General features: G+C 44.7%; 1 protein-coding gene and 1 pseudogene across 7 annotated transcripts in view; one reads left to right on the top strand and one right to left on the bottom strand.

Moving 5' to 3' along the window:
- Window positions 1–27,756, bottom strand: part of LOC137237443 (glycerol kinase 3-like) — a 277,790-nt pseudogene that overhangs the window by 14,883 nt on the left and 235,151 nt on the right.
- The window catches only part of LOC137236605 (uncharacterized), a 93,834-nt gene continuing 70,876 nt past the window's right edge, over window positions 4,799–27,756 (top strand). For all 7 annotated transcript variants that reach the window (XM_067759396.1, XM_067759395.1, XM_067759392.1 and 4 more), the window contains exons 1-4: window positions 4,799–6,589; window positions 6,654–6,763; window positions 7,679–7,811; window positions 7,910–8,354. In XM_067759396.1, coding sequence (XP_067615497.1) covers window positions 5,643–6,589; window positions 6,654–6,763; window positions 7,679–7,811; window positions 7,910–8,354 — 1,635 coding nt within the window. In that variant the 5' untranslated portion in view covers window positions 4,799–5,642. The remainder of the gene's footprint in view (window positions 6,590–6,653; window positions 6,764–7,678; window positions 7,812–7,909; window positions 8,355–27,756) is intronic.

Here is a 27,756-nt window from a genome sequence, read left to right as displayed (position 1 = left end):
GATAGAAAGTTTGTATGAGGCGGTGATCGTTAGGTTGACATTGCTGACAATCAGATGATAGTCATATGATAGTCAGTATTCTTGTAGGGTAGCTACTGAAACCATTGAAACGCGATTATTTTTATTGCATGATGGAATTATAGAAGGTAGCGCATTGCGCATGTAAACATTATTTTAAAGGCAATTTTTACGTCATTTTCCTTTAGCTCTTGTTTTTTCTCTCTTTCTTTCATTCGCTGAAGAAGTCAAGTGTGACGTTGATGCGCAGAACGAAGCAATTTTGAACTCGTGATTGCACAATCTTATGTGTGTGAATTGTGTTTTTATTTTCACTTGTTGATACCCCTGCAAAAATCATTGGATCATGTGGTCCACTGGAGTGTTTACCATTATACTCCACAGTAATGCAGCAATGGACCAACTCATGTTTCTACACGAACACATTGTAAGCCGATCATTGCTCGTTTTTAACGATTGTAATCACTACCCGATGTTTGTTGGACTGTGGGTACTCCATGGATTACTCTGATGTAATGCGAAGCTGGAGTATATGGTCCAGTCCTAGGACATCGCAATGTTAATTGGACCATATTTTTTGTATGAATTGTGGTTAATTTTGGAGTACTCGGTTGGTCCATAGCGAGTACCCCATACATGCATGCATGGAGTACTCGCGATTTTTGCAGGGACGGCACTATTTAAATATGCAACTTTTGAATTAACAGAAGTTTAAGAAGAAAAAATACCGTTTTTCTTTAGAAAAAAAAAATAGTCAACAAAATTAGCGGCCGATGAAAATCGCCAACTTCAACTGCAAATATCTACGGACAGATATACAATTTTTCTTTTCCGCCTTCGGGTTATTGTTGTCGAAGCCAATACGCGCTTTTTGACACCTCTCTCGATATTTTTGGTAGCGTATTAGCAGTCGACCCCTCAGGTCAGGGAAACAGACTCTTAGTCCCTACCTCCCTTTGCACCGTTTGCCAGCACAGAATATATATGTTTGCAACATGCGCCCAATGCAGCTCCTGCCATGGACGGTGCCACTTTCCTGGATGTTCTGGTCTCCGCGACGGCAACCCCCCGACGTGTTTCATTGCGCCATGTTGTCAGGCCTCATACCCAAATACACCGGGTACCCCAATGCTTACCCAAGGACGTCCAGTCCCAGGGCCATAACAGCAGTTGCGTTTTAGCCTTTCACAACCCAGGCGTAGCCACCCGTCACTTACTCCCAGAGTGACGACGTCTCCCCCCTTGCACTTCAGAATTCTGCAGTTAAACTGTAATGGATTAATGGAGATAGTCGATTCCATGAAGCGGCACAACATCCGCATTGCTGCGATTCAAGAGACTAAACTCACAGCAAGATTTGCTCTGCAGACCTATTCTGGGTATAATGTCCACAGAAGAGATCGGGAGAGCGGAAATGGGGGCGGCCCCGCGTTTATCATACACCAGTCTGTGCAATATCATACATTTGATCCTGACATCGGCCGCAGGGACAGTGTCTTAGAACGTCAAGGCTTATCTGTCCGGTCAGGCGATGGAAACCTAGAAATCATCGACATCTACATCCCTCCTGCCACTTGTTGCTCCAATGGATACCGCCCTAATATCAGCGCCTTACTCACTGGCAACAATCGCATTATCTTAGGCGATTTCAATGCTCATCACAATCTATGGCATTCAAACTTGCGGGCGGACAGTAAGGGTGAGATGTTGGCGGATCAAATAGAAGAAACGAAGTTCTGCACAATAAACGGAGACGCTCCCACACATATGGTAGGAAGCTGTCACAGTTCGCCGGATATATCAATCGTGAGCGCAGAACTCGCAAACTGCGTCAACTGGCAGCCGATGGTAACATTGGCATCCGACCACCTGCCTATACTTATTTCGCTCGAGCGTACCGCCGACTTTATCGTCACAGAAAAACGCACTTTCATAAACTTTAAAAAAGGAAAGTGGGACGAATACATATCGTTTACAGACAACCGCTTTGCTGCGCTCCCTATCGCGACTGATGACCGCCAAGGGGAGCGCGCTTTCCGCAAGGTCATTGACACCGCCTCAGCTCGCTTCATTCCCGCCGGTAGAATTCACGAAATTCGGCCCCACTTCCCGGCGGAGGCCGCAAATTTAGCGAGAGAACGTCACCTTATAAGACAGCTCGATCCCGGCGACCCCCAAATAAGGGATATAAACCAACGCATTAGATTGCTTGTGGATGTACACAAGCGGGCGAAATGGGAGGAGCACCTAAACGGAGCACCGTAAAGTCCCTATTGAATCCGTCTAAGCACAATGACAAAATTTCCATCGTCTTTGGCGATAAAGTGCTGTCGGATGTGAAAAAATGCGCGAGCGCTTTCTGCCGACAATATATAATGCGTTCTACGGTCGACAAAGATAGACGGAGGGCCAACAGACACGCACATAAGCATAAAGTCAGCGCGTCTCCAATTACCATCACCGCCAAAGAGGTTGAGGATGCCATCGGTCATACTAAACCATCCAAAGCAGTGGGCCCAGATGGCATAGCCATGCCGATTCTTAAAAGCCTAAGGAAAGAGGGTTTCAAATATTTAGCACATGTCTTCAACCTGTCTCTTTCTACCTTTGTCATTCCCGAAAATTGGAAAATGGCCAAGGTGGTCCCGCTTCTAAAGCCTGGGAAACCAGCTAACATAGGAGAGTCATATCGCCCGATATCTCTCCTATCGCCAGTAGCCAAGACGATTGAAGCCATTTTGCTCCCCTACTTCAAAGCAAATTTGCAGCTAGCCTGTCGTCAGCATGGCTTCAGAAAACTCCATAGCACCACCACCGCGCTAATTGGCATTATCACCCAGATAAATTGCGGTTTAAATCAAAACCCCATAGAACAGTACTCGTTGCGCTAGACCTATCAAAAGCTTTTGATACGGTCAACCATGGCACGCTACTGCTGGACCTGGAAGGGTCTACCCTTTCCCCATGTTTTAAAAGGTGGATCGCAAATTATCTGGGTGGTCGGCAGGCATCGGTGCAATTCAGAAACGAAACATCAAAACCAAGAAGAATTACCAAGGGGTACCACAGGGTGATGTCCTATCCCCCCATTTCTTTAATTTCTACACATCTAAGCTGCCTTCGCCACCAGAAGGAGTTAATTGCCGTCTTTCAGTGAGTTTTACAGCTCCGGCTCACGCTCAATTCTCACGGGAAGGCTCTGGATCATTGAGAGACTTGAGAAGCAGATGTCGTGAAATTTTCGCACACGTGAAATGTTATAGGCAGATGTCGCCGCTGTTTTTCATTTAACTCATACGGCGAAAGGCTAAGCAGCGACATCATTTTGAAAAAGTAGGTATATTAAAGGCCGCGTTGCCAACCTATAAAGAAGTAATTAACAAATTATCTGGCTCACGCATGTCCGCATGTACCCAACGACAGTCTATAATCATGAAAAAGGACTCAAACTGGGAAAGCTTCGGACACCTGGTACAGAACAAAATAACATACAGCAGATACCATTATGCATGTGAGACAGATACATAATTCTCAACGGAATTTTATGTATGCGAGAACAGTTTATCCGATTTAATCATGTTGTCACTACTGACTGTCATATGACAATCAAATGATTATCACGGTTGTTTTGTTATTTTTTAAATTCCGCCATTTTCAACCGACGAAAACCATATAAAAAATAAGTTTAAAAAATGAAAAAGAGAGCATTTCAAAGCTTCATGCTAAAAGAAAAAAATTGAAAATAATATTAAAAAATACCAAAAGCTGTCGGAATGTGTGGGGCGCACTCAAAAAAATGATACGCGAAAAATAATAGTGGTTAGTGTTGATTCATTTTTAAATGTGTTTCCGTATGAGAAAAGCGCTCTTCTGTTGTTTTGTTATTTTCTGAATTTAAATTGGACATTCTGAACTCGAATTCTTATAAAACTATTTATTTTAAACAAATAAGAAACACGTATGCTTTTATCACGTACAAAATTTAAAACGTAATGAAATAAAGTAAATAAAAAGCAAAAAGCATTGTTTCATTTTTGGCGGAATATAACAATGGTCATTTATGATAGTATAACAGTCAAACTTGATATCTACAGTAAACTATCATTTATGACACTTTTTGATAGTTAAAGTGCCAGCACTGATCCAGGAAAAGGAATGAGAGTAAGCAGTACGGCTATATACTTAATCAGTAGGCCATGTTGGTGTATAAGAAGGAGACAAAAACTCACACGTACGCAATTGTTTACATCACATTTGCGCAAGTCCCCTTAAGTTTGTGATAAAAAGTTTGTATGAGGCGCTGATCGTTAGGTTGACATTGCTGACAATCAGATGATAGTCATATGATAGTCAGTATTCTTGTAGGGAAATTGAACCAGACTTCTATCTGGATTTATCTGGCTCAAATCGTTGTTGTTGCATTTACATGCAAAATTATTTATCTGGCTCAGGATTTTGCCACCGGATGATAGCTACTATCGTTTCCTACGCCGATGACTGCACAATAATGGCCACAGGATCTGGCCCACAGATCGATGAGCTTTGCAACAGAATAAACAGCTACCTCCCTGATCTCTCCAGTTTTTTCGCCTCGCGAAACCTGGCATTATCATCGACAAAATCCTCCGCCACCTTATTTTTATCCGTATCTGGTTCATGTTTCATTGGAACACGAGGTGATTTACCGTTCACTCCCTTTGACAACTTCTGTTTATTGGGTTATCTCGAAGATTCGCATTCCCACAATTTCGCATCACGCTTGCCAACCTTCTTGCCCAATTGTGCCATCAGGCAACATTACGCATTTTATAGCGCAGATTAATATTTTTCATACTGTAAAATAATCATAATACAAATATGTTTTTAGCATGCTTAATAAAAATGTAAAAAAATAATCTTGCAATTTGCCAAAGTGCAACAAGTTCGAATGGAATCGACAAACACTCAGGTGTAGTGCTTACCAGTGTATAAAGATAAAGTGACAAAATTCCAACGCAAATCCAAAGCACCAAAGTAAAAAAAAATTGACGAGTTGGAAGAGCTATCGGTCGCAGAATAAAATGTTTAACTATCGTCTAACTTCGTATCATCATTTATTATCATCAAAATCTCAATACGCCGAACAATAAATGTAAAAAATAGAATTAGGAACGAAACTGTGGTTATCTTACAAAAAGAGGGTAACAAAATAAAATTAGGGGAAAAAATTATTGAACAGTGGCGGAGAAGCAAAATCAGTCCCAGTAAACGTCTACCTGTGCGTATGTGTATGTCCTGTTGGACAGCGAATTAACATTGAGAAATATATGGCGGCGGAGGTGGAGGTCGGTCGTCTTATCAGTTTTTCACAGTGAGCGTGCTGCTTGAAAATTATATACCCATAATATAGCACACAGTGAACGTACAACCGTGACGTTTTAGCTGGTAGTGCCGGCAGTCGAAGGTCAGCAGATATTTATACATTTTCTAGTCCAAAGAAAGTGCTAACTTTCACACATTTCTACGAATAAAAGTAAATACGGCAGCGCACGCAGCGGCATTTATTGTCGCGCGGGCCGAAGCCGTAAGTAGCACCTGGGGTGACATATTGATAAATAGCACGCAAATAACGCGGTCAGTATTATATGGACATGACCGACAAGAATGCTGGTCACAATGGTACGCAGTGGACGAAAGCATCGGCTACAGCAGCAGCAGCTGTTATTGCCGCACATCAGCAGCAACAACAACAACAAAAACATAACACAAGCCCATTATCGGCAACATCACAATTGCATCAGCATCATCAACAGCAACAGCACCGACTATATGATCCAACAACATTAATGCCAGCGCATAGTAGCATTTTTAGAGGTACAGGTGTTGCTGCCACTTTGGGTCATCCAGCACACCCTGATGGTATAGCCGCTTATGCCGGTGCACGTTTTCATCCACCACCATTACCAATTCAACAATCAACTATAGATGCAACACATATGTCACACACCATGACCGCACACCAGCATACTCAACACCATCTGCATCAACATCAAGCTCCACCGACGCATGCACCCACAACAGTGCTTACAGCACCAGCTGCCTCATCTCCCAGTGTACCTGTACAAAGTGGTTTTGTACCACCACCATTACTCCCTGGTGCAGTCACACCACAATTGGAGCATCTCACCTCACATTTGAATTTACAGCAACAATTTGAGTTAAATAAAATCATGAATGCAATGAGCACACATCCCAATGAAGCGGCTTCATTAGCTGGAGGTACTGGTGGTGTTGCCACAGCACCAGCTGGCGGCAATAGTGTAAGTAGCTTGATCAATCAGCAACAACAGCAACGAATGATAAACACAGATGTGCCTATGACCAGTGCTGCTGGCAGCAACATCAGCAGCAGCAGTGGAGTTATCAGCAGCAATATTGCGGAAAATGTTTTGAACGCACTCGGCGCAACCCCAAATAGTAGTGTAAGTGCAAATGTTCCCGCAGTTCACGGGCGTTTGGCGGGTATGGGCGTACGATTGCCAGATGATGAACGTTTACGTAATTTACAAAAGGTTGTAGAATCGGGCATAAGGTGAGTATATCTGCAGTTCTACATAAACTGATGTGTTAATTTTTTTAATATCATTTCTCGCCAGTGAATCGTCAAAAGAACAAATACAGCAAATTGTTGATCGTGTCGCGACTTTGAAGCCTGTGGAGAAGTTACTGCTTTACTTACGTCTGCCTGGGGAAACACCTGAGACGGGTAAACATATTTTGTCTGATAGTTACTTGTGATAAAACTGGTCGTTCGAGAATTTTCATTTTTTTTTGGGCCAGAAATAAGTAGATAAATTAATGGGAAATTTTATGTTTTATAGATATATATCAGCCAATCAATCAAACAAGTAAACAGTAAACTACATATTTTTGGAAAGTGCCCTACAAAAAGTTTATTTGAAAATTCTATACATCATTACTTGTGTTAAAAGCCGCTTTACCAAATTATAAGCGAAGAGAGGTATGCCTGTCGTAAGAGGCGACTAAAATACCAGATTCAAGGGGCTGTGTAGCACAACCCTTCAGGTTGCCAGGGCAATATATAGCTTCTCCAAACCCAACTGTCAGCCTCACCTATCAGCGGCGAATCCTGTTTCACTAACAGACGAGGATCTGGCGACCCTAAGCTCCTCATGGAACTTGGGGGTGGGGAGGGAGGGGATGGCCTGAAGGTTTAATGTGGCCACATAAATCGTTCCCGAGATGGTCGGGCTAGCACCTTAAAGGTGCTGTGGTACCGGATCTGTATCCGGCAAAGGACCATCACATCGATAACACTTCCCAAAGCCTTCGGGGAGCAACCTTATCGCTACAACAACAACAACATAAGAAGAAGAGAATTGTATTGAGGGCCAGAACACTAAGTGCTTTTAATAAAAATGATGTGTATGAGAAATTTTTTGGGTTTGTTTTTCTCCCAGTGCTTTTCATAGGATTTTAATATATATGTATATTGCTAAAGCCTATGTTCAGCCTGATATAATCTTTTGTCCCTTATCTGAAAAGTTTATAAAGAAAATAACGATTGGTTTTGAGTGAAAAATAAACTAAAAAAAGTTTTATTTACAATTCTGAACCATTGCGGCCTTGATAACTATACATTGTGGTTGTTTGCTTCCAGATCCCCTGCGTCATCCACAAAATCCATTGGGTACACGTTCTGAGATAAATCACACTATTAACTGGGTACGCACACACCTGGAACATGATCCCAAAGTGTCTATACCAAAGCAAGACGTTTATAATGATTATATGTAAGTAATGTGCCAATCTTTTTGACTCGTATTTTTTAATCCGAACTTGGAAAGTAAAGGTTACGCCTGTTTTGTTTATATTTATTTTTTGTTCACAGCGCATATTGCGATCGCTTGGACATTAAGCCACTCTCCACGGCAGATTTTGGCAAAGTAATGAAACAAGTCTTTCCTGGCGTACGACCGCGTCGTTTAGGAACGCGTGGACATTCCCGATATTGTTATGCGGCTATGCGCAAAACTACAAAATTAGATGCGCCGCAATTGCCGTTACTCAACACTGCTGCCGCTAATGAGTCAGCGCCCTTAATTAGTACCAGTGATACCTCCTCCGCAGGTGCAGCTGATACAGAGACGTGGAAAATAATTTGCAATTGGGCAGAAACTGTGCTGAATATGAAAGCCGATAGTGCTCAAGATCTAGCCTCACGTATCAAAAGTACTACGAGCGAAGCTATAACATCAAATATGCGCGCTGGCGGTGTTACAACGCCTCATAAAAAATATACACCACGTGAACCGAAGGAAAAACGTGTGATGGTGGTAAGTGGATTCAGAGAACTTTCGATTTATTCCGAGTATACGGCATATCAGCATTTTTCAGAATTGAATGACTTAAACTCAGATTCATTTAGTAAAACTCATATTTACGGTTTCATTCAAAAATTTATTTACACACTTCTTTTGAAAATGGCCGAAATCAAACGATAACCACGCCCAATTTTTCGATATCGAAAATTTCGAAAAATGTAAAAAATACGACAACTCATTACCAAAGTCAGAGAAAGTGGTGAAACCTGATAACCCCAGGGGTTAGGGGGTCATGGAACTTGGGGGTGGGGAGGGAGGGATGGCCTGAAGGTTTATAGGAAATAAGCAATAAATATTTTCAATTGAAATTTAGAAATAAAATTATTTTATTATCTCACAATGAAAAAGATTAATGACAAACTGAAGTATGAAAACTTGTTGAACAATAAAATTTAAATGTTCGTTGCTAAGCAACACTTTTGTTCTGAAAACTTAAACGGCACCGGCACACTATCCCCCTTGGTAGAGAATTTGGCTACAAATCCAAAATTTCTCGAAATCGAATTTTCCTGCCGGACCGGGTCACGAATTCTGGAACTGGTGCATTTTTAGGAACAGGAACAGGTACAGACGTTGAAACAGGAACAGATGTAGAAGTAGGATTAGGTGTTGAAACAATGTCATCTTGAATAACAAAAGCTGGTTTTGCACGATCAATAGAGACTTTAGTTGGTTCATTTCGAATTTTGAGTGTGACTGTTTTTTTATCACGATGAATTATGTCATACGGCCCGGTGTATGGACGCTGGAGTGCTTTAAGAAATGGTCCAACTTTGAGAAAGGCATGACTGCATTTCGAAAGTTCCTTGAAAACAAAAACTCCAGGTTGACAGTGTCTTGATGCTGGAAGTGGACGTAAGCGCGACATAAATTCACGTAAACTTGAAAGAAAACTGCTTGTATCATCCGAAATTTTGTGTCCAAAACTCGAAGAAAGAAATTCGAATGGCAAACGAATCGTTTCACCATAAACCATTTCAGAGAAAGTAGCTTTGATATCTTCTTTAAAAGCTGAGCGAATTCCAAGTAGAACTAGAACAAAGCCCGAACCCAGTCAATGTCGGAATGAGCCATGATTGCAGCTTTCAAGTGAATATGTAATCGTTCGACTAAACCATTTGCAGCAGGTATGCAACTTGTAGACAAATTATGTCGAATTCCGAATTGTTTAACAAAAATTCTGAAAAGATGAGAAGAAAACTGAGTTCCACGATCTGAGGTTATAATTTCAGAAACGCCAAAACGAGATATCCAACAATCCAAAAGTGCATGAGTCACATTAACTGCAGTTATGTTTTGCAAAGGATAAACCTCAGGCCATCGAGTAAAACGATCGATGACAGTCAAGCAGTATCGAAAAGACCATGCAAGTGGAAGTGGACCAATCAGATCAATGTGAATATGGGAAAATCTCTTTGTTGGAGTTTCAAAATTTTCAAGTGAAGCGTGAACATGGCGTGAAATTTTTGATCGTTGACAATCATTACAAGCACGAGCCCAATTTCGACAGTCTTAGTTCATTGACGCCCACACAAAACGATCGCTGATTAGCTTGAGCGAAGGATTGGCACCTGGATGGCTCCGGTTATGAAGCTGAACCAGCAACTTGTAATCCAACGGTGCGGAAACAGCTTCAACTCGTGAGAGTGTATCTGCAACGACATCGGTTTCTTTGATGTGTTGGATATCTGTTGAAAATTCTGCAATGAATGAGAGTTGTCTGAGTTGAACTGGTGGAAGTTTTTCACGTTTTTGTTGACAAGCGTAAATCAATGGTTTATGATCGGTGTAGGTAGGTAGGTTGAACTGGCCGGTCCATGAGGACCTCACATATACTGATTGAGTCCGTAGTGTTATCAGAAGTTTGTTTTAACGACCAAACTGAAAAACCCTATCAAAAACTAGGACCTATGTTATAAAATAACTCCGTCTTCTTGGCATATACTAGAAGCTTCCTAGGACTTAAGCCACTTGCTCCTTCTAGATCTGACAGCTGTATCACTCCCAATAGCTGGAGTCTTAGCCTGGCAAGTGCAGGGCACGAGCACAGAACGTGCTCGATCGTTTCCTCCTCCAACCCGCACTTCCTACATCTGCTATCACTGACCAAGCCTAGTTTAAAGGCATGTGACGCCAGAAGGCAGTGTCCAGTCAGAATACCCGTCATGAGTCTACAGTCCTCTCTTTTTAATGATAGGAGCAACTGTGTTAGTCTAAGGTTGTAAGACCTACACATAATCTTCGACATTTTACAGCCCCGCGCTTGAACCCACGCCTTTCCCGCTTGGTCGATCATGTTCACCTCTCGACTTCGCTTAATCTCGCCCAGTCTAATTGGGACGTCTACGGAACAAGCTTCAAGGGATGCGCCCTTTTTAGCTAGTTCGTCCGCTTTTTCTTTTCCAGCTATTCTCATATACCGCAATATAGATGTATGTTTCTCCCTGTCCCGATTCTCTCCAGAGACTGCTGTATTTAGATGCTGTGCTATGCGAGATTATTGCCTTAATTGCTGCTTGACTGTCAATATAAAAGTTAACACGGTGGCAGCTTAAGCTATTCTCTTCCAGGGTTTCAACTGCTTTAGTTACGGCTAATATTAACACTTGAAAAGCGCTACAGTAATCCAGCAGCCTGTAGGATCTGCTTATTTCCTGATCAGCACAGTATACCGCAGACCCTACGCCTTCCACTACTTTGGAACCATCTGTGTACACATGTATCGCCTCGTCCGCCATTTGCGCACCCTTGCGCCAACCGTTCGCCTCTATTGTGGCCTTAAGATCTCCCTCGAAGCGCAGATAGGGAATCAGGTAGTATGTTCGTCTTGTGATTGATGACGCTTTACTTCTATGGCCATATGGTAGGCGCTCAAGCTGCCCCGACGCACCGAGCCTGGTTGCAGTTGTTAATGCTATGTTCTTTGCTACCAGGTCTACAGGTGGAATGTGCAGAATGGCATACAGTGCAGCCGTCGGGGTTGCTTTCAGGGCTCCCGTAATGCTAAGCAACGATAGTCTGCATACCCCCTCTAATTTTTGAGGTATGTTGTTTTTTGTGTGGCTTTCCACCAAACAAGAACTCCATAGTATAGAATAGGGCTTACAATCGCTGAAAAAATCCAATGAGAAAGAGAGGGCGATAAGCCTCACCTACACTCCAGCGTTCTTTTACATGCATAGAGTGCCGTTGAGGCCTTCTTCACCCTCTCCTCCACGTTGAGCTTCCATGACAGCTTACTGTATAGGATGATTCCTAGATACTTTGTGCAAGGTTTCTCCTGTAGGGTCACCCCTCCTAACTTAGGCCTGATCCAGTTTGGGACCTTGTACCTCTTTGTAAACAAGACCATATCCGTCTTATCCGCGTTGACTTTCAGCCCAACATTTGATGCCCGATCCATCAAAGAACTAACCGTTGGAAGGCACTTTCCACTTATGACAATTGCAACGTCATCTGCGTAAGCCGTAAGTTTTACGGGTCCCTCATCGAATCGCCTGAGCAGTTGGTTGATGACCAGCGTCCACAGCAGAGTTGATAGCACCCCTCCCTGCGGCGTGCCCCTGTCCACTGATTTCGTGGCCTCGTACAATCCCCATTGTGATGTAATCTTTCTGCAATTTAACATGCAGCCGATCCATCTGATTAAGGCAGGATGTACTTTAATGTAATTAAGACCATCCATAATCGCCCATTTTGCAACATTATTGAAAGCCCCGGCAATGTCCAAGAAGACTCCTAGAGCATACTCCTTATATTCCAGGGATTTCTCTATGCTTATTACCACCATATGCAATGCGGTGTCTACCGACTTGCCTTTGGTGTACGCATGCTGTGTTGTGGAGAGCAGCTTTTCATCCACGCTGGACTTTATGTACACATCTGTCAGCCTCTCAAAGGTTTTGAGCAGAAATGATGTTAAGCTAATGGGTCTATAGTCTTTGGGATACACGTGACCGATCTTCCCCGCCTTTGGTAGAAAAGCTACACGAGCAGTTTTCCAAGAGTGCGGTACATGGTTCAGTTGTTGTTGTTGTTGTTGTAGCAGTGCTTCGCCCCACCTAACAGACGCGACCGATCACAAACTGTCATCAATATCCTCTAACGGGAGTCCAAGGAAACTTGCTGTTTCAACAGGGGTGGACCATAGGGAAAGGGGTGTTAGAGGCGTTGGTTCCACATTACAATTAAAGAGATGGTTGGTGTCATGTGGGGACACATTGCAAGCGGGGCATACATTTTGTATGTCGGGGTTGATTCTGGATAGGTAAGAGTTTAACCTGTTACAGTATCCAGAACGAAGTTGAGCCAGAGTGACACGCGTTTCCCTGGGGAGTATGCGTTCCTCTTCCGCAAGTTTTGGATACTTTACTTTGAGTACTGGGTTCACCGGGCAATTCCCGGCATAAAGGTCCGACGCCTGTTTGTGGAGTTCACCAAGGACCTGCTTATGTTTTTTCGCTTCATACGGCTGTGTTCTCAGATGCCGTATTTCCTCAAAATGCTTGCGGAGATGACTCCTTAAGCCCCTAGGCGGTGCTGGCTCGTCAATCAGATGTCTGTTGGGATGCCCAGGTTTCTGGGTATTCAACAGGAACTGTTTGGTCAGCATCTCGTTTCTTTCCCTAATGGGGAGTATTCTCGCCTCATTATGTAGATGGTGTTCTGGGGACATAAGAAGACAGCCCGTGGCAATTCTGAGAGCAGTATTTTGGCAGGCCTGTAGCTTCTTCCAGTGGGTAATTTTTAGGCTTGGCGACCATATGGGTGACGCGTAGCACGTAATCGGCTGGCTAATTGCTTTGTATGTAGTCATGAGCGTTTCTTTATCTTTTCCCCAGGTACTGCCAGCAAGGGATTTGAGGATTTTGTTACGGCTCTGAATTCTCGGAACAATTGCGGCTGCGTGCTCACCAAAATGTAGATCCTGATCAAACGTCACACCCAAGATTTTGGGGTGTAGGACAGTCGGTAGCGTAGAGCCATCGACGTGGCTGTTCAAAATGGTCGACATTTGGGACGTCCATGTTGTAAATAAGGTCGCGGAAGATTTAGTCGGTGATAATGCCAGGTTTCGCGAGGCGAAAAAACTGGAGAGATCAGGGAGGTAGCCGTTTATTTTATTGCATAGCTCATCGATCTGTGGGCCTGGGCCTGTGGCCATTACTGTGCAGTCATCGGCGTAGGAAACGATTGTGACTCCTTCCGGTGGTGAAGGTAGCTTAGATATGTAGAAATTAAACAAAAGTGGGGATAGGACACCACCCTGTGGCACCCCTTGTTTAATTCTCCTTGGCTTTGATGTTTCGTTTCTAAATAGCACCGATGCCTGCCGACCACCCAGATAATTTGCGGTCCACCTTTTAAGACATGGGGGAAGGGTAGACCCTTCCAGGTCTTGCAGTAACGAGCCATGGTTGACCGTATCAAAAGCTTTTGATAGGTCTAGCGCTACGAGTACTGTTCTATGGTGGGGGTTTTGATTTAAACCGCAATTTATCTGGGTGCTGATGGCATTTAGCGCGGAGGTAGTGCTATGGAGTTTTCTGAAGCCATGCTGATGGGAGGCTAGTTGCAAATTTGCTTGGAAATAAGGGAGCAAAATGGCTTCGAGCGTCTTTGCTACTGGCGATAGGAGAGATATCGGACGATACGACTCTCCTATGTTAGCTGGTTTACCAGGCTTTAGTAGCGGGACCACCTTGGCCATTCTCCATTTCTCGGGTATGACAAAGGTGGAAAGAGACAGGTTGAAGACCTGCGCTAAATATTTGAAACCCTCTTTCCCTAGGCTTTTAAGCATCGGCATGGCTATGCCGTCTGGGCCCACTGCTTTGGATGGTTTAGCGCGACCAATGGCGTCCTCAACCTCTTTGACGGTGATGGTGATTGGTGACGCGCTGAATTTGTGTTTATGTGCGTGTCTGTTGGCCCTCCGTCTAACTTTGTCGACCGTAGAATGCATTATATATTGTCGGCAGAAAGCGCTCGCGCATTTTTTCGCATCCGACAGCACTTTGTCGCCAAAGGCGATGGAAACTTTGTCTTTGTGCTTAGTCGGATTCGATAGGGACTTTACGGTGGACCAAAGTTTACCCACACCGGTAGAGAGGTTACAACCTCTTAGGTGTTCCTCCCAATTCGCCCGCTTGTGTTCATCCACAAGCAATCTGATGCGTTGGTTTATATCCCTTATTTGGGGGTCGCCTGGATCAAGCTGCCTTATAAGGTCACGTTCTCTCGCTAAGTTTGCGGCCTCCGCCGGGAAGTGGGGCCGGATTTCGGGAATTCTCCCGGCGGGAATGAAACGTGCCGAGGCGGATTCAATGACCTTGCGGAAAGCACGCTCCCCTTGGCGGGCATCAGTCGGGATAGGGAGGGCAGCAAAGAGATTGTCTGTAAAGGATTTATATTCTTCCCACTTTCCTTTTTTAAAGTTTATGAAAGTGCGTTTTTCGGTGACGATGAAGTCGGCGGTACGCTCGAGCGAAACAAGTATAGGCAGGTGGTCGGATGCCAATGATACCATCGGCTGCCAGTTGACGCAGTTTACGAGTTCTGCGCTCACGATTGAGATATCTGGCGAACTGTGACAGCTTCCTACCATACGTGTGGGGGCGTCTCCGTTTATTGTGCAGAACGTCGTTTCTTCTATTTGATCCGCCAACATCTCGCCCCTACTGTCCGCCCGCAAATTTGAATGCCATAGATCATGATGGGCATTGAAGTCGCCTAAAATAATGCGATTGTTTCCAGTGAGTAAGGCTCTGATATTAGGGCGGTATCCACCGGGGCAACAGGTGGCAGGGGGGATGTAGATGTTGATGATTTCTAGGTTTGCATCGCCTGACCGGACAGATAGGCCTTGACGTTCTAAGACGTTGTCCCTGCGGTCGATGCCAGGATCAAATATGTGATACTGCACAGAGTGGTGTATTATAAACGCGAGGCCGCCTCCATTTCCGCTCTCGCGATCTTTTCTGTGGACATTATACCCAGAGCAGGTCTGCAATGCAGATCGTGCTGTGAGTTTAGTCTCTTGAATCGCAGCAATGCGGATGTTGTGCCGCTTCATGAAATTGACTATCTCCGTAATCTTCCCAGTTAGTCCATTACAGTTTAACTGCAGAATTCTGAAGTGCATGAGGGGAGACGTCGCCACTCTGGGGGTAAGTGACGGGTGACTACGCCTGGGTTGAGGAAGGCCAGGACGCAATTGCTGTTGTGGCCCTGGGACTGGGCGTCCTTGGGCAAGCATTGGGGTACCCGGATGATTTGGGTTTGCGACCTGGCAACATGGCGCGATGAAACCCGTCGAGTGGTTGCCGTCGCGGAGACCAGAACATCTAGGAAAGTGGCACCACCCAAGGCAGGAGCTGCATTGGGCGGATGTCGCAAACATATATATTCTGTGCTGGCAAACGGTGCAAACGGAGGTAGGGACTAAGAGTCTGGTTCCCTGACCTACACGATTGCTGCCGGAAAAGAGGGGGGGAGAAGACGGGGGCAGGGGCTGTTGCTCAGCATTGCTTCCGACTCTACTACGAAGATTGTAGTTATGAGTGGTAGCAGCTGTTTGAGTTGTTGGCGCCGTAAGGCGCGAGCAGCAGCGGGTACTTGTTGTGGCTTGCTGAGCAGCGGGGCTGCTGGAAGGTAATGGGGGGGCGCTTAGACGTAGACTACGAGGCGCCCTTGGGCGTGAACAGCAAGGAGCCACAAAAGGTTTATAAAAGTTACGTGGACGTCGGGTTTTGGGATCAAGCCCAGAACAACCTGTCCGATGCAACCATCCCTTACACGTGACACACTGAACAGAGTATGACCGTCCTAAAAAGATTCTTTTCCGGCAGATGCAGCAAAACCATTTCTCAGGACCGGGGTCAGGAGACGGACCCGGATTGGATTCGATACCTTCCCGGAGCAAGAGAATATGGAGCAGTCCTGCTGCAAGGAGCTGCTGGGAGGATGACAATTTATGGGAGGGACGAAACAAATTAAATGGGGTTACACTGAAATGACAGTCCTTGGTCGGGAAAAATCCCGAGTCGCTCCGGTACATAGAACCGACTGCCTTGGGAAGCGTACATGGTTCAGTCGTATGCACCCATCGAATATTATTTTAAGCCATTCCACGACCGCCCTACTTGAGACTTGTAGCATGGCCGGGAATATACCATCTGGGCCCGGCGATTTAAACTTAGAAAACGTCTTCACTGCCCACTCGATCTTGGTATCGGTCACCAAGCCCGGCACTACTAGCTCCGTGATCGAAGTGTGAGTGATGTCTGCTGGCTCCTCTAAACCGTCTCCCGATGGGAAATGTGTATCGAGAAGCACCTCAAGGGATTCCTCACTATTACGTGACCATTCTCCGTTCTCTTTCTTTATTAGTCCCTGGACTATGTTTCCCTTTGCTAGGACTTTTTTCAACCGTGCTGTTTCGCTGGAGCACTCTATGTCCGTACAGAAACTTTTCCATGAGTTTCCCTTCGCCCTGGTAATTTCACGCTTGTAGATCCTCAGTAGATCCCTGTACTCGTCCCGACACGCTTCGCTTTCCGCGGTCTTTGCGAGCTTAAACATTTCTTTTACCTGTCTTCTTAGAAGACTCAGCTCATTGCTCCACCATGGCGGCTTTGCTTTTCCTCTGAATCTTCTTAGAGGGCAAGCTTTGTTATACGCAGTCATAAGCGTCCCTGTTAGGAATTCATTCGACTCCTCCAGTTCCTGTACATTAGCAACCTCTTTGGGTTGTCCCAGTTTGGTTTCTACATGTTTCTGGAATTTAGTCCAGTTCGTTGACCTAGGGTTTCTAAAGGTTCCTCCCTTCTCTACCCTCTTTAGGGGGATGTTGAAGCTGATATACGCATGGTCGGAGAAGGATGGTCTATCAAGAGCCATCCAATCATACCTTGATATATCACGCTCGGAGCTCAATGTAATAACCAGAACATTGCTGGATGTTGGACCAATGTATGTAGGGACATTTCCCCTGTTGGCTATCTGCAAATTGGTTTGCAGGATGCATTGTGGTGCGCATTTGCATCTGCGCCTATGACCAACCGCCCTTTGCACCCTTCCTCCTGTACTAGCCTTTTGCACTCCATCGGTGGGACCTCCGCAGCATGGGCCATATAGCAGGACGCCATGATAAATGCCTGCTTATTATTTTGCTCAACGGCCACCGCTACGATATCCTCAGTGGTGTAATTAGGCAGCATATATGAATGCAGCTGTCTTCTTACCATTACTACAGCTCGCACCCGTCCTTCCGTTTGTGCGTAGTAAACGCCAAACCCGCGCGCGCTAAGTCCAGAAACCTTTCCTCCCGATGAGAGCCACGGCTTCTGGATCAGCGCCACGCCAAACGAACCCTCCTCAAGGGTTAGGTAGAGTTCGCTCGACGCCACTTTACTGTGTTGGAGGTTTATCTGTAGGACTCGCAACGCCATTGGGCTGTTTGTCCCCCTTCAGCACCTTCGTCTTGACGTCGTTGTCCTCCCCTTGCCCTTTTGGCTTAGAGTATTCGAGGCCCCATTCAGCCTCTCGTGACTGTTGTGCAGGGTGTTCCTCTGTGCGAGTCACAGCACCATTTAGCGGTTGGTGCTCTTCTAGCGCGTTCGTGGTGACATCGGGGACCTCCACCTGTCTTTTTTCCCTTAGGCTTTTGAGGTCCTTTCCTCTAGCGTGTTAGGGTTTTTATCTTCGGGACTTCTTTTCCTGAGTCGCATGTAAATTTTGCCAGTGCCAAAGGACATTTTACCAAGCTGCGTGTACAAAATATCATCCGCCTGCTTGTTTATGTGGAAGATGTAGAACTGACCATCCTCGGTAGGCCGAGATACAGTAAGTATGTTCGATATGTTCGGATTCTGATTCTGCAGAAGTCGCAGTGTATCCTCCGACTTCATCACGCATGGTATCCATACCTTAACTTTTGGTACCGTGGGGATTTGCGCTTTATCCACCACCTCAAACCGCGCGTTCGTGGCTTGCCTTTGGAGGTTTGGAACAACTTCCTCCAGCCACCGCAAGCTCACGATGTTGTCGCACGCTATCATCTTCACACCATTATACCATCCCCCCCAATCAAAGGTTGGAAGGGGCTTACTTGGTTGTTCCCGCATCATCTTAAGCATTTAGCTAATAAGCTCCCTTTCCACAGATCTCCACCTTTCAGTAGTCATTTGTCCGAAAGGACTGCTACGATCAACCAGCGCCACAATCAGTGACTACTTTGCCACATCACTCATCTTCTCGGGAAAAGCAGGAGTCTTAGTGTTATCTCCCTTTGGCACCTCCGAGAAAGCCGGAGTCTTAACGTTAACTCCCTTTAGCGCCTCCGAGAAAGCCGGAGTCTTAGCGTTATCTCCCTTTGGCTTATCTCCTACTTCCTTAATTGGAACTTCCCTCTGACTCGCAGCTTTCGAGGTAGTTGCTACCTCGCTATTGGAGCCCATCTGTCTTACAGCTTTGGGCCTACTTGTCTTGTCTATGCGACTGCCCTGCCTCGCGGCTCTAGGACTAGGTCCTTTCTGCCTCTTGAAAGCAGGCTTGTCGCCTTCCGCCGAACGTTGCTTCTTCATTCTGCCATTCGACACTTCTTCCTCCTCGTACCGGTTGCAGAACCGAGGGTTTCCCGCAGTAAACCTTTTGAACTGCCTTCGACCTACTTCTACCGCTTCATGGGCCCATTCCAAGCGCTCGATCTCCACTTCTGTTGGGTCGACCACTGCTCCCAAGCGTTGTACAATTCTTAGTGCTGCACGGTACTGCGAGAGAGCTCTTTTACTTCCTCTGCTCCGTACCCTTCTCCACTCTTCTACTCCGTTTTCATTTGTGTGCTTCTCCAACACGGAGTTCACTGAATCAGCACTAATCTCGCTCCCCGATTCCGACGCATCACTTAATTCGTATTTGTCGTCCTTGGATTGCGACTCAGTCCTCCTCTTTACATCGTCCTTATTACAGTCAGGTAATGAGTCGTTCATCTTGGTCGTACGACCACCTGCCCGACAAGGCGGGCTCAGCCGTCCAGTATTATATACGGGGAAAGAACCGTCCGCCACAGCAGCGCCCCTTACTGTGGTAAGGCCATTAATACTTCCCGAGGTGGCCCGGTATCGGGAAGGCTCCGTTCGAATACAGCCGAGTTTATCCCCTGGCTGCAAATCGTCCAATAGGCACGGTCCGCATAACACCCTGGATTAGGGGGTTGGCAATTCTTGGTCACCGACATCCCGCCGCCCTCGTATTAGGTTAAACGGCGTAGATGTCAGTCCTAAACAGCTCCGCCTCATAGTCGGGCGCTATGGAGTTCGGCTAAGCCCTCACACCAACGACAATGTGCCTACCCTAGTGAGGGTATGATCAGTGTAAATCGTGAATGAATGCCTTCTAAAAAAATGACGAAAGTGCTGGATTGCACCGTAGGTCGCAAGAAGTTCACGATAGAAAGCAGGTCAAGAGCATTCTTTTGATGACATTTTCTTCGAGAAAAATGCAAGGGGTTGCCACACGCCATCGACAAGCTGTTGTAAACATGCTCCGACTGAATGGTTCGAAGCATCTGTAAACAAACCAAGAGGCGCACCCATGCGAGGATGAACCAGAAGTGAAGCAGAAGAGATACAGTTTTTACAGGTTATGAAAGCTTCTTCCAGTTCAAACGTCCAGTTGGTTGAGATCCTTTCAGGAGTGGGTTGCTGATTGCATTATTCAATGAAGCTTCGTATTCAAAAACATGCGGAATGAATCTGCGATAGAAGCTTAACATTCCAAGAAAACGTCGAAGATCTTGTGCTGTTTTTGGCAATGGAAAGTCCTTGATTACCCGGACGCGCTCTTCTGGAGCTTGTATTCCAGCAGCAGAGATGATATAACCAATAAAAGGAATTTCATTGACTCCAAAAGTACACTTTTTGTCGTTGATCACCAATCCATATTTTGCTAGACGTTCAAAAATGATTTTAAGATGGCGTTCGTGCTCTGCTTTGGAACGAGAGAAAACGAGAATGTCATCCATATAAACGAAACAAAAATCTAAACTTCGCAAAACTTCATCCATGAACCTTTGAAAGGTCTGGCCAGCGTTTCGAAGTCCAAACGTCATGAATGGAAATTCAAAAAGGCCAAATGGAGTAATAATAGCAGTTTTGGAAATGTCATCCTCGGCTACAGAAATTTGTTTATAGTTTAAACAAGATCAATTTTCGAAAATACCGTACAACCATCGATAAAGTGAGTGACGTCGTGAATGTGATGGACAGGATACCGATCTGGGATAGCTCGAGCATTCAATGCACGAAAATCTCCACAAGGGCGCCAAGTTGAATAACTTTTTAGTGCCAAGTGTAAAGGCGATGACCAAGAACTCTCTGATGGACGAGTTGTACCAGCCTGTAACATAGCGTCGAATTCTTTTTTAGCTATTTTTAATTTCTCATGATTTAAGCGCCTTTGCTTGTCACCGGTGGTCCAGGAGTTGTGCGAATGTGATGAACAGCCTCGTGTTTTATATTACGAGGTAAACCTGGTGGACGAGTAATTTCAGGAAATTGAGAAATGAGAGCACCGAAAGTCGACGAATCCTGAACTGCTTTAACACTGCTTTGCGATGAAGGCTGAGAAAACCCGTGTACTTGAAGACCAGTTGTGACGTCGCCGATGCGTTTTGTACGACATTCAGGTAAAAGGTGATAATAAGCGAGAAAATCCGATCCAATTATTGGAAGATCGACGTCAGCGACGATAAATCTCCATGGAAAATCACGACGAAGTCCTAAGTTGAGATTCAAGGTTAGAAAACCATATGTTTTGATTTTGCTTCCATTTGCAGCACACAAGTCGTAATTGACAGGAGAACGACGATCACGTAATAGACGTCGAGTAAAGCAACATCGCTTCCCAAGGCAGTCGGTTCTGTGTACCGGAGCGACTCGGGATTTTCCCCGACCAAGGACTGCCATTTCAGTGTAACCCCATTTAATTTGTTGCGTCCTTCCCATAAATTGTCATCCTCCCAGCAGCTCCTTGCAGCGGGACTGCTCCATATTCTCTTGCTCCGGGAGGGTATCGAACCCAATCCGGGTCTGTCTCATGACCCCGTTCCTGAGAAATGGTTTTGCTGCATCTGCCGGAAAAAATATTTTTAGGATGGTCATACTATTCAATGTGTCTCGTGTAAGGGATGGTTGCATCGGACAGGTTGTTCTGGGCTTGATCCCAAAACCCGACGTCCACGTAACTTTTATAAATCTTTTGTGGCTCCTTGCTGTTCACGCCCAAGGGCGTCCCGTAGTCTACGCCTTAGCGCATCCGCATCGCCGCGAATCAAGAGACTAAACTCACAGCAAGATCTGCTCTGCAGACCTGTTCTGGGTATAATGTCCACAGAAAAGATCGTGAGAGCGGAAATGGAGGCGGCCTCGCGTTTATCTTACACCACTCATTGCAATATCATTTATTTGATCCCGACATCGGCCGCAGGGACAGTGTCTTAGAACGTCAAGGCGTATCTGTCCGATCAGGCGATGCAAACCTAGAAATCATCAACATCTACATCCCTCCTGCCACCTGTTGCCCCAGTGGATACCGCCCTAACATCAGCGTCTTACTCACTGGCAATAATCGCATTATTTTAGGCGACTTCAATGTCCATCACGATCTATGGCATTCAAACTTGCAGTCAGACAGTAGAGGTGAGATGTTGGCGGATCAAATAGAAGAAACGACGTTCTGCACAAAAAACTGAGATGCCCCCTCACGTATGGTAGGAAGCTGTCACAGTTCGCCGGATATATCTATCGTGAGCGCAGGACTCGTAAACTGCGTCAACTGGCAGCCGATGGTAACATTGGCATCCGACCACCTGCCTATACTTATTTCCCTCGAGTGTACCACCGACTTCATTGTCACAGAAAAACGCACTTTCAAAACTTTAAAAAAGGAAAGTGGGACGAATACAAATCCTTTACAGACAGCCGCTTTGCTGCCCTCCCAATCCCGACTGATGCTCGCCAAGGGGAGCGTGCTTTCCGCAGGGTCATTGAATCTGCCTCGGCTCGCTTCATTCCCGCCGGTAGAATTCCCGAAATTCGGCCTCACTTTCCGGCGGAGGCCGTAAATTTAGCGAGAGAACTTGACCTTATAAGACAGCTTGATCCCGACGACCCCCAAATAAGGGATATAAACCAACGCATCAGATTGCTTGTGGATGAGCACAAGCGGGCGAAATGGGAGGAGCACCTAAGCGGCTGTAACCTCTCTGCCGGTGTAGGTAAACTTTGGTCCACCGTAAAGTCCCTATCGAATCCGTCTAAGCACAATGACAAAATTTCCATCGCCTTTGGTGATAAAGTGCTGTCGGATGCGGAAAAATTCGCGAGTGCTTTCTGCCGACAATATATAATGCATTCTACGGTCGACAAAGATAGACGGAGGGCCAACAGACACGCACATAAGCATAAATTCAGCGCGTCTCCGATTACCATCACCGCCAAAGAGGTTGAGGATGCCATCGGTCATGCTAAACCATCCAAAGCAGTGGGCCCAGACGGCATAGCCAAGCCGATGCTTAAAAGCCTAGGGAAAGAGGGTTTCATATATTTAGCGCATGTCTTCAACCTGTCTCTTTCCACCTTTGTCATTCCCGAAAAATGGAAAATGGCTAAGGTGGTCCCGCTACTGAAGCCTAGGAAATCAGCTAACATAGGGGAGTCATATCGCCCGATATCTCCTATCGCCAGTAGCCAATACGCTTGAAGCCATTTTGCTCTCCTACTTCAAAGCAAATTTGCAGCTAGCCTGTCATGGCTTTAGAAAACCCCATAGCACCACCACCGCGCTAAATGCCATTAGCACCCAGATAAATTGTGGTTTAAATCAGAAGCCCCACCATAGAACAGTACTCGTTGCGCTCGACCTATCAAAAGCTTTTGATACGGTCAACCATGGCACGTTACTGCAAGACTTGGAAGGGTCTACCCTTCCCCCATGTCTTAAAAGGTGGACCGCAAATTATCTGGGTGGTCGGCAGGCATCAGTGCAATTCAGAAACGAAACATCAAAGCCAAGAAGAATTAAGCAAGGGGTGCCACGGGTGGTGTCCTATCCCCACTTTTGTTTAATTTCTACATATCAAAACTACCTTCGCCACCGGAAGGAGTTACTATCGTTTCTTACGCCGATGACTGCACAATAATGGCCACAGGCCCGGTCCCACAGATGGACGAGCTTTGCAACAGAATAAACGGCTACCTCCCTGATCTCTCCAGTTTTTTCGCCTCGCGACTATATCCTCCGCGACCTTATTTACAACATGGACGTCCCAAATGTCGACCATTTTGAACATCCACGTCGATGGCACTACGCTACCCACTGTCCTACACCCCAAAATCTTGGGTGTGACGTTTGATCAGGATCTACATTTTGGTGACATGCAGCCGCAATTGTACCGAAAATCCAGAGCCGTAATAAAATCCTCAAATCTCTTGCTGGCAGTACTTAGGGAAAAGATAAAGAAACGCTCATTACTACTTGCAAAGCAATTGGCCAGCCGATTGCATGCTACGTGGCCCCTATATGGTCGCCAAGCCTTAAAACTACTCACTGGAAGAAGCTGTAGGCCTGCCAAAATACTGCTCTCAGAATCGCAACGGGATGTCTTCTTATGTCCCCAGAGCACCATCTACATAATGAGGCGCGAATACTCCCCATCAGGGAGAGAAATGAGATGCTAACCAAACAGTTCCTGTTGAATACCCAGAAACCTGGGCATCACAACAGGTATCTGATTGATGAGCCAACACCGCCCATGGGCTTAAGCAGTTATCTCCGTAAGCATTATGAGGAAATACGGCACCTGAGAACTCAGCCGTATGAAGCCAAAAAACACAAGCAGGTCCTCAGTGAACTCCACAAACAGGCGTCAAACCTTTATGCCGGGAATTGCCCGGTGAATCCAGTACTCAAAGAACAGTACCCAAAACTTGCGGAAGAGGAACGCACACTACCCAGGGAAACACGACCCACTCTAGCTCAACTTCGATCTGGATACTGTAACAGGTTAAACTCTTACCTATCCAGAATCAACCCCGACATACAAAATGTACGCCCCGCTTGCAATGTGTCCCCACATGACACCAACCATCTCTTTAATTGTAATGTGGAACCAACGCCTCTAACACCCCTCTCATTATGGTCCACCCCTGTTGAAACACCAAGTTTCCTTGGGCTCCCTTTAGAGGATATTGCTACAACAACAACGGGAAAGCAACATAAGTCAGAACCAGTATCGATGAGAAAGCGATGTTTTGATATTTTATCAGTGACAATTAGGCGGCAACTGGTTGACAAGCAGTCTGATGCCGCATTCACAGACTGCTTTTTCCTTTTTCCAAATAATTACAGGGACTTATACATTTTTTTGCTATGTCCTGGAATTTTTTTATGGTACCAACAAATTTGTTGGTTAGAGTTGCTTCGATTTTGAGATTTGCTACGACGTCGAGAGCTGTTGGAAGAGCTATGGGATTGATGAGTGCACGAACGAAAAGCAGACAATTCGGCCACTTGCTTTTGTAGATCAGCAATAGTTTGCTTTCCATACTTTTATCGCTGAGCGCTGCATTTACAGCGAAAGTCGGTGTGCTCGGTGAGACTTCGACAATCTTGTCAGCAAGCTCCGCAATGTTGTCGAGCTGCAATTCAGATTGTGTCGCAAGGATAGCCTGGACGTTGGTCGGAAGACGTTCAAGTCAGAGTTGCGAAGGAGGTTATCCTGCACGATAGTTGAACCAGCGAGAGAGCGTAAGTGACGGAGAAACTGCGATGGTTTGCGATCTCCGAGCTCTTCCTCACTTATAAGTTGGCGGACTCGTTGTTCCTCAGACGCAAACAAACGATCAATCAATTTTGTGCGCAAAAATGTGTATGTATTCTGCGGAGGAGGATTTTTATAACGTCCTCAATTTCCAATGCACAACATAATGAAACTTTGTTACCTGATTTGTGATATCGGACAACGTAAACTGCGAATCAGCCTGCGAAAACCATAATTTTGGTTTGTCCGACCAAAAAGGCGGCAGTTTTACTGCAACACGATGAACTGCAGCGCGATGATCGGCGAAGATAGCGGCAAAATCATAATCCCACTGCTGCTGCTGTTGTCGTGGTTGCGGTGATGGTGGCTGCTGCTGCTGATGCTGCAATTGACGGTTATGTTGATGTTGCGCTGGCTGGCGCAATTCGTCGATCTGTCGTTGAAGCTCCTCATTTTCTCCGCGAAGGGTAACGAGTTTATCTTCATCTCGAAGCATCTTATGAGATACACGTTATAAACTTTTATCGGGGTCACCAATATAGGAAATAAGGAATAAATATTTCCTATTGAAATTCAGAAATAAAATTATTTTATTATCTCACAATGAAAAAGATTAATGACAAACTGAACTATGAAAACTTTTTGAACAATAAAATTTAAATGTTCGTTGCTAAGCAACACTTTTGTTCTGAAAACTTGAACTGCACCGCCACAGGTTTAATGTGGCCATATAAATCGTTCCCGAGATGGTCGGGCTAGCACCTTAATGGTGCTGTGTTACCGGAGCGTGCCGGATCTGTATCCGGCAAAGGACCATCACAACGATAACACTCCCCAAAGCCTTCGGGGAGTAACCTTATGGCTACAACAACAACAACAGTAACAACAAAAACATGAAACCTGATATGTGGGTTGATTTTATGACCAAAAAGAGAAATTTGTAAAAATTTTGGAAAATGTGCGTGGTACCTCCTACATTAACAATCCTTTGAAGATATCACGCTAAAATTTGGCATGGACACTGCCTTGCTTAATATATATACACTAACAAAGAATTAACAAAATGGAGGCGACAACGCCCGCTTAAAAACTGTTTTCGAAGTGCAATGGGAAGAAACAAGTAAGGGTGAATGTCTACGCCGCACAGTGTTTCGTGTAGAACAAGCTAGCTGGACAAAATTATTTTATGAGATTTTCCGTTTCATATGCAGTCGTTTATTACAACTACGTAATTTTTTTCAGCCATATGTTTTTTTTTTATTTTTTTTCCAAAATTTTACTTCATATGCATACATTTGCTTATTTCATATACAGTAACTCATGTGAATAAGTGACATAGATCCAAAAAAATTTAAAGGACTTAAGAATATTACTTTATTGTACTTAAATTGAATGGAATACAAATCTCAATACTCTAAAAAATTCTAAAAGTTCGGAAAAAAAATTAACATTTTTTATGAAAATTCGTCGAATTTTTTAAATATAATTTAGTTTTTGTTATAGATCGTGACAAATTTTCTTATGGGAAATTAGTTAAAATAAATTTGCGAAAGCGAAAATTGTAAGAATTATCCAAAAAGGGGTGTCTACTTATTTATATGAGCGACTGTACATATGTACATACATATTTTGTATTTATTTGAGTATTTATCCTGGCACTACAATTTTTACAGAATTATTTTATAGTACCAGTCAGGAATGTAAAAGTGAATTACAATAATAATAATAACAATGTAAATAATTAAATTAATTATGTGAAAATTACTTATCACAAAAACTTAAAAGTAAAGTATCATACAAAGTGGAAAAGACAATAGATTTAAATTGAATAAAACCTGATCCAACAAAAAGTTATAGGGTAGGCTATCTTTTATAATTATGTTATTATTCGCTATCATCACTTTGGATGAGTCACTTGTGGAATAGTCATGAACATCAGCAATACTACTGTGGAAGCTTGAAACAACTGGGATATTTATTCTAAGGTATCTCCCTAAAACTGTTAACTAAAGGATCCGATGTTATAAGCAACATATTCATAAGATCTCTATTCGTGGCTTCACGCGACTGCTTTTGTGTGTTATCAGCCCTGAATCGTCTCAAATCTTTGTTACGGGCTTCCTGTGCTTCCTCGGAAAGTTGACCAATAGGTAAAATTGCTGATTTTATAATATCAGTACTATGCACTAAGAATTTATAAACTATAACAGGCATATTAAACCATGGATAGAGATCTATGTATAGTTTTTTAGTCTCGACCGCAAATTTTTCAAATTTTTGGATATTTATATTGTACCCAGATGCTAATGCGCGAAGGAGAGTGTCGAATCTTGTGATGAGCGTTACATCCAATCCCGTAATCTCAGCACTAGCCTCAGAATTTTTGAAAAACCTACGAGCAGTGTTGCCGTCATTGGTATTGCCGAAACCTGGTTTTGGTTTATCTTCATCAATCCATTGTATGTACCTGTTTTTATGCCTTGTTGACTGGTGCGGTAGGTTGTGGCAGGTTGAAGTCAATGATCTTCCCCT

The sequence above is a fragment of the Eurosta solidaginis genome, chromosome 1 (genome assembly GCF_040869045.1).
Source record: "Eurosta solidaginis isolate ZX-2024a chromosome 1, ASM4086904v1, whole genome shotgun sequence".
In the NCBI taxonomy this organism is placed as follows: Eukaryota; Metazoa; Arthropoda; class Insecta; order Diptera; family Tephritidae; genus Eurosta; species Eurosta solidaginis.
This window is presented reverse-complemented; position numbering and strand designations above follow the sequence as displayed.